Source organism: Ascidia mentula, chromosome 6 (genome assembly GCF_947561715.1).
Source record: "Ascidia mentula chromosome 6, kaAscMent1.1, whole genome shotgun sequence".
In the NCBI taxonomy this organism is placed as follows: domain Eukaryota; kingdom Metazoa; phylum Chordata; class Ascidiacea; order Phlebobranchia; family Ascidiidae; genus Ascidia; species Ascidia mentula.
In genome coordinates, this window is record NC_138571.1 from 11758456 (window position 1) to 11765105 (window position 6650).

Here is a 6650-nt window from a genome sequence, read left to right on the forward strand (position 1 = left end):
TTTTCGGTATATAGCAATACACGATATTAAGGCGTTGCTGAGCGGCTTACAACTTTGCAAGCCAATAGTTGTTACTTGAGGAAAAACGTGACTAATTTGAACTCAGATGAAGTAAAATTTTATGAAGAAAGTGCCTAGTTGCGATAGTAATGAAGACCAGTGACTGTTGCCAGTATTATGCGATCATATATTATTATGCATTACTGAATCGCAGACGTTACAATGGTTCATACAAGAATCTTTCAACGCGTACATTTAATGTTCGAAAAACTAAAACATACGTTGGTGCACTTTTTGTAATTGGACTTACTGTTCTATTTTAAGTGCCAATATTTCATTAAGCGACAATTCGCACACACAGTAATGTTTCGAAACCAACGTAAACCCAAACGATCGCAAATGGTAAAAGGAAACTCTAAAATGACTAAATTGCAGAGATGTTTTATTTTGAAGGTGGTTGAGTATTGTTGACATTAGGAACATCATGACTTTCGACGACTTGTTGCCACACATTGGTTGGGGAAGATACCAGATCACAAATATGCTTTTTGCCATGTCGTTGATGGGATTGGCGGCAATGCACGTTCTCTCGTCCATTTTCATCGCATACCCAATGCCCTACAAGTGTAAGCAGTTGGCTGCAGCAGAAAAGGTGCGCGTTAGGTGGAATATGGGATAAATGTGTTCAACATGTTTATGTGCATTGCTTCGGTTTTGTTCCAACATAGGAAAGTTTACCGCATAAAATGGAATGCAACTTTTTTGTTTCACTTTTATTAAAACATCGCATTATTATTTGAACATTTGTAATACCTCAAGTAATTGACAAACAATAATAGTTTAGTTTTGAAAAACTTTTGTATGTTTAGTTGTGTGGAGAAAATTGGAACGACACCTCCAGTAATCTATTCGTGCCCTCAGACGGAAAGGGGAATACATTGAATCAATGCAAACGGTTAGAGTTGTTTTCGCTTCAAAAGCAAACTTAATCTATTGATGCTTCGTGCATTTTATATTCCCGCACTGGAAATTTACAACCAACGAGTTGATTTTCGCATTTAAAGTGACAAATTTTCTTTTACCGGGATAGTTTTTTGTCTGTTTTAGTTACATACTTGACATAAACAACACAACTGACATCTGTCTGTGGATAAGTAACTCTACCACAATGGAAACTTCTGGTCGACAGGTTCGTATTACTGAATAACATTTTAATGTATGCTTGTTTGCGAACATGACAAAAATTCTGCGTGACTCCAACTAATTTCTAGATTTCCAAATAAATTGTTTTTCGTATAAACATTAGGAAAACACTTAATATTGCATCAAACCCTCTCTGTCTTTACCCGACCCCTTAAAGGACGTTTGAAAGTGGGGCATGTCGCTTGTCGAATTAGACTAAATCCATCAACGTTCGGCACTTTTGCCAATATTTGTTCTGCAGACCGAAGCATGCCATGAACACACGTTCGCGAGCGACGGTACGGTTTCTACATCAATAGTCGAGGATTTTGACATGGTTTGCGAGAGGTCTTGGTACAAGTACTTGTTGCAGTCGGTCTTCATGCTGGGGGTGTTTTTCGCTGGATTGACTTTCGGAAAGGCATCGGACCGGTGGGTTGGAACTGTGGAAATTTTGCCGATTTTAATTTTGAGGAATGCAGGTTTTACCTAATTCAGTTTACACGCATGTTGATATATTTTCGCTTTGAACGGAAGATGCACATTTTATTACTGACGCTGCCAAGCATAATGTTCAGTCAATTCAAAAACACTTGTTCTGCCAGAAGTGCTTTAAAAATGACCAAACCGCTTCTTTACTATGCATTTACTATATGCGCTCCACAGTGGTTCGTCGTCTCTGTTGTTCGGTACCCAGCATAGGGTACCCTGCAGATCGACGTTGACCGCAAGGTACCACAAAGTGGATACTAGTGTGCCTGCTAGTGTAAAGGCTAGCACAGTGCCACTCAACAGCTGCACTGATGAGACCTTACAGGTCGAAACAGTGCGTGTACACACCCTGTCTGCAACTTTGCATTTAAACCCTATTTTACCATTTACCCAAGAATTTCAAAACAAACCAGAAAAGTACCTTTGTTATACCTGAAAAACAAATTTATTTTTTTCTTGGAATACTTTCTGACGCATGACTATGAATTCCACATTACCCCTCCCACAATGTAAGTTTGATGTTTCACTTATTTCAACAACCAGAAAAAATTAGGGAATGGTGATTCCCCGTAAGGAAATCGCCTGACTCCCGGATCCAATGAGCACTGTGCTCGTAAACGATATAGTATAGCTGACAATGATTAATTTCTTTTGATTCGATAAGGTTTTTTTTTCACTTTTAACTCTGAAATACACCAATTTTGTCGCGCAGTGTTGGAAGAAGAGTGGTGGTGATTGTGATGACCGTTGGTGCCTTGGTTGTTTCGATTGCAATTGCTTTCGTGAAGTCGTTTGTTGCTTACGCCATACTGAGAGGATTGGTCGGGTTTTTCTGCTTCCATGCACCCACAGTTTACGTGCTTGGTGAGCAAAACGGGGCCTTTGTAAATACTAGTAATAACATTGGACTCACGATTTTTGGTGTTAGTAACTGTTTAGGAGTTGTGCAATTTTAATATCTCAAAATACCCGCTTTAAGTGAGTTTGCAAACTACACTGATGAGACGTAATGGACAGAAACAGTGGCCCGGTCTGCGTCTCATTTAAAACGTACATAAAAAGGAATGAACATGTTATTGACTCCACAGCTTAGTTTTTGAATGCTTCTGTGGCTCAACAGTTGCAGTAAATAATTTTAATGTAGGTTTTTAAATCCAAATAAAATTCAAAAGAAACACGATAAATAGTTTGCAGCAAAGCGTGCTGTTGAAAGACTAAACAAACCCTTAACAAAAAGGTTCATGGTTTAACGAAAATGCAAACAATATTTTCATGGTTTCCAGCTGCCGAAACAGTTATCCCCAATCGCCGTGCAGTGGTAGTCGAAATCGGAAGCTTCGGTTTTTCCATCGGAAACATGATCCTAGTGCCATTTGCTTACTTGGCGAGGGACTGGGTGACTTTGCAGCTTGCTCTCACCGCATGTTACACGCTCTGTATCGCCATCTGGTGGTAAGAAGTAACTGATATTGTTGCGATTACTTTAATTGAAAAAAAGGAGGAAAGTATTCATCAGGAATGTCCGTGTATTTTGCTATGGCGTATCCATTAAGTATATTTTGGCAAGCGCATAAATCACCATTACATGAGATCTGTGTCGTATCTGGAATACTGATGTTTTTACGAGCGTTCAAATGTAGTATTTGAAACTTTCAGGTTTCTAAATGAATCCCCACGCTGGCTTATTTCTCGTGGAAGGAAATCTGAAGGGGCCGAAGCTTTGAGGAAAATTGTCAAAACAAACAAATGCAACGAGGAGGCGAAAGCCCTCGTAAACAGGTCTACCATTTTCTTATTAGGTAGGATTTGTAGAAATTCTAATCTATTTTCTTTAGGTTTTGTGAAAAGCTGACCGGTGCGTCCGCTTCGTCAGGTGAAGGTTTACTTGATAAAAATCACAAGGAGGCGACAAAGAGCAAGGTTAAGAATCTTGGTATGATGGACACTTTAAGAGACCCAGAACTACGAATAGCGACCATCGTACTGACTTACACATGGTAATTAAGGAACATGGGATGACACAACTCTATGAGATATCCTAAACTTTAGTTATTTTTGCTTCGAAGGGGAAAGTTTCCTAACACAAGGCAACTTTTTTTTCAGGTTCGCCACATCTTGTGCTTTCTACGGTCTCACCTTAAACGTAGCCAACTTGGGCGGAAACATTTACGTAACCACTCTGATTATGAGCACAATGGCAATTCCTGCATATCCAATAGCCATTTACATGTGCAACAGGGTCGGGCGAAGATTCGTAATCTCGATTAGTTTCATTCTTGTCGGAGTCTTTTGCGTTCCGATGTATTTCATCCCAGTTGGTAAATATTTTTTTGGTGTTAAAAATCTGTGTTTTATGAATTCTAGGCGATATTTAGAATAGGATATCTGTTTATGCATCTTATTCTGTTTGTTTTTTTCCTTCAGTACAAAGTTATTAGGCACACAGATTATTTTTGATTTATTTAATTGTGTGTATTTTCTGTTCTTACATAGGTGAAACTGAAGACCGTGCCAGGTCTATTAGCAATATACCAGTTACGACATGCAATATTTTATATGAACGGTTTCTTGGGAATTGCGTATTATGGGTTGTCACGGAATAAAGTGTATTAAAGACAACCCGGATAACCGCGGAAAACCTTTACCATTTATTTCAGAATACCAAATCCTACAAGTCACGATGTTTCTATTCGGGAGAATGTTTTCAATGATACCTTTCTCCACTATGTTCCTGTTAACGGTTGAAATTTACCCGACTGTGATAAGGTCAAGAACGTTTGTAGTGCCGTGTAACATGTTTTTCTTGCTACCAAACACAATAACCGCACGTTTAAACGTTACAAGTACAAGTAATTATTAATTAAATGAACTTCCTTTAAATTAGGTCCACTGCTGTCAACTACGGAAATTCTCTTGCCAGAGTTGGTGCGGTTGTCGCTCCCGCTATTGCCATGACAGAATCCATCTATCCCACCTTACCCAACATTCTGTTTGGGCTTATCACCATTCTAGCAGGTAGCTAAGCCCAAATTTTCTTTTCGTACAGACATGTAATGTCGCGTTGAAGTATACTTAAACTTTAAAAATCCAAAAATTTTTGTTTAACTCTCGTTTGTTCAAAGCATGTCAAATTGATACAAGTCTACTAATACTTAACTTCACCACTTTTGGAAGCTCGCCAGGGAAATTACTTTCATACTTTCGAGATTTGATCACAAGTTGGCCGCGTGTTAACAAAATTTGATACACGCCTGTTCGTTGCAAACACAACTCCACCATCTAGACAACTAGCGTTTGTGAGCGAAACCAACGTGAATAGTTTATTTTGAGGAGAAAATCCTTTAACAACTACATGCAAGTCTTCCCAGATCGCACCTCCGTTGATTGTTGATCTTTTTTTACAGGTATCTTGATCCTCTGTTTGCCGGAAACTCGCAAAGCAAAAATGAGTGAAACCATAGAAGATGCCAGTTCCTACATGAGGGAAAACCCCGGACCTTTGCTACGGTTGTGCAGAAAATCTGAAGCTTAAATATAGCACAGAAAAACAGCAGATCACAATGTCGTTGAGAACTTTATCATAATGAAGAAGTAACTTCAATTAATGCACAATTCACGAACTAAAAGATGTGTTTAATCTCATTTGCTTTGTCCTTCCTTGTCAGCTTGCTGTACATAATTGAATCATTTACTTCAATTCGCCGTGGTCTATGCCTATAAAGCTTGCTGGTGCACTGCTTTTTTAGCAGAGACTGTCTAGTACACGACGTTATTAGCACGAGCTTTTGCGAGCTTGACCTCGCTTCATCAGGTGCAGCAAACGGCGTGACAAGTAAAATACGGTAACGGTGCTAAAAACAAGAAAGAAAAAAAGGAAAAACGCACGAAGAGGTGGTCACTGTTGGACATGAGGGTTTACTTGTCAGTCTCTCACAAAAGCAGTGGACCAGCAAGGTTCATATGATTGAATCAATAATACGTAGCAAAACTGTTACATACGATTGCCGCAGCGATTTTAACTTGTCTGTACACTTCCTTTTCGCAGTTCCACAGAACATGGTATATGATAAAAGATATTTTGCCAAACCACTGAGGCAGTAAACCAACACATTTCTACCTCAAATGGCCTCTTGGAGTGTTTTTCGTATCTGTCTTAGGTCAGTAGTGCAGCAGCTTCAACATTTTGTACGTAGTATGTTCTAAAAGGCTTTGTTGTTGTTTTCTTCTTATCAAATATGCCATGAGGTTTGGAAACATTTTCCTTTTTCCGTTTGTGGCCTACTCAATGCACAAAACGCATGTATCCAGCAATTCTTGAGTATCTTTTAACACGAAATTATTGATGTGGACATAAAATACTAACACGACCGTATATTACAGTGCTGTCGAAATTAAATAGTCGTATTTTGTGGAGAAAAGTGGAATGATACATCCAATGGACTTGTAGTGCCAATGAACGCAAAGGACAATGCACTAAATCAATGCAAGAGGTTAATTTTATGTCAGAACTTGAAAGTTTGGTGTAACCATTATTCAACCCTTAACCACCATCTAAATTTTAACGAGCCATCGCTGCGAACAGATATAGAGACAATTTTGCACAAAAAAAGAATTTGATTTTCGCTGGCAAATATTTTAAAGCAGAGCATTCTACGCGTTTAACCCTTACAAACGATGTTAAAATATCTGAAAAAATCGAACAGACAAGTACAGAAATATGAATTTATATTTTGAAAACATAAAAAAATATCGATTTATCTTTGTTAACTTGTCTAAAAGCACATCAAGCCGCCGCTGTACGAGCCGAATACAGTTAAACCCAATACCCCCCAATATGAGCACAGGTTAGGGGTGGTGCGGTAAATGTTCGTACAAACAGAGTCGCAAGCTCTTCTTTCGCAAAAAAAAAATCTTATACCATACCACTATCGAAAGAAATCAAACTTTAACCAATTCGGCCGTAGATGCTATGCGAA

The 6650-nt window shown here is 38.7% G+C and overlaps 1 protein-coding gene across 2 annotated transcripts; it reads left to right on the top strand.

The window, feature by feature from the left end:
• The first annotated feature begins 458 nt into the window (after window positions 1-458).
• LOC145906210 (solute carrier family 22 member 6-B-like) lies at window positions 459-6037 on the top strand. Of its 2 annotated transcripts, none has more exons than XM_082993634.1 (12): window positions 459-652; window positions 870-961; window positions 1108-1189; window positions 1445-1614; window positions 2387-2538; window positions 2958-3126; window positions 3331-3453; window positions 3510-3671; window positions 3778-3992; window positions 4332-4440; window positions 4559-4689; window positions 5079-6037. In XM_082993634.1, the coding sequence occupies exons 1-12, from the start codon at window positions 485-487 to the stop codon at window positions 5204-5206; spliced, it is 1701 nt and encodes a 566-aa protein (XP_082849760.1). In that variant the 5' UTR covers window positions 459-484; the 3' UTR covers window positions 5207-6037. The 2 variants fall into 2 exon arrangements, with proteins under 2 accessions (XP_082849760.1, XP_082849759.1); XM_082993633.1 differs by having other exon boundaries at window positions 870-955.
• Window positions 6038-6650: the final 613 nt, after the last annotated feature.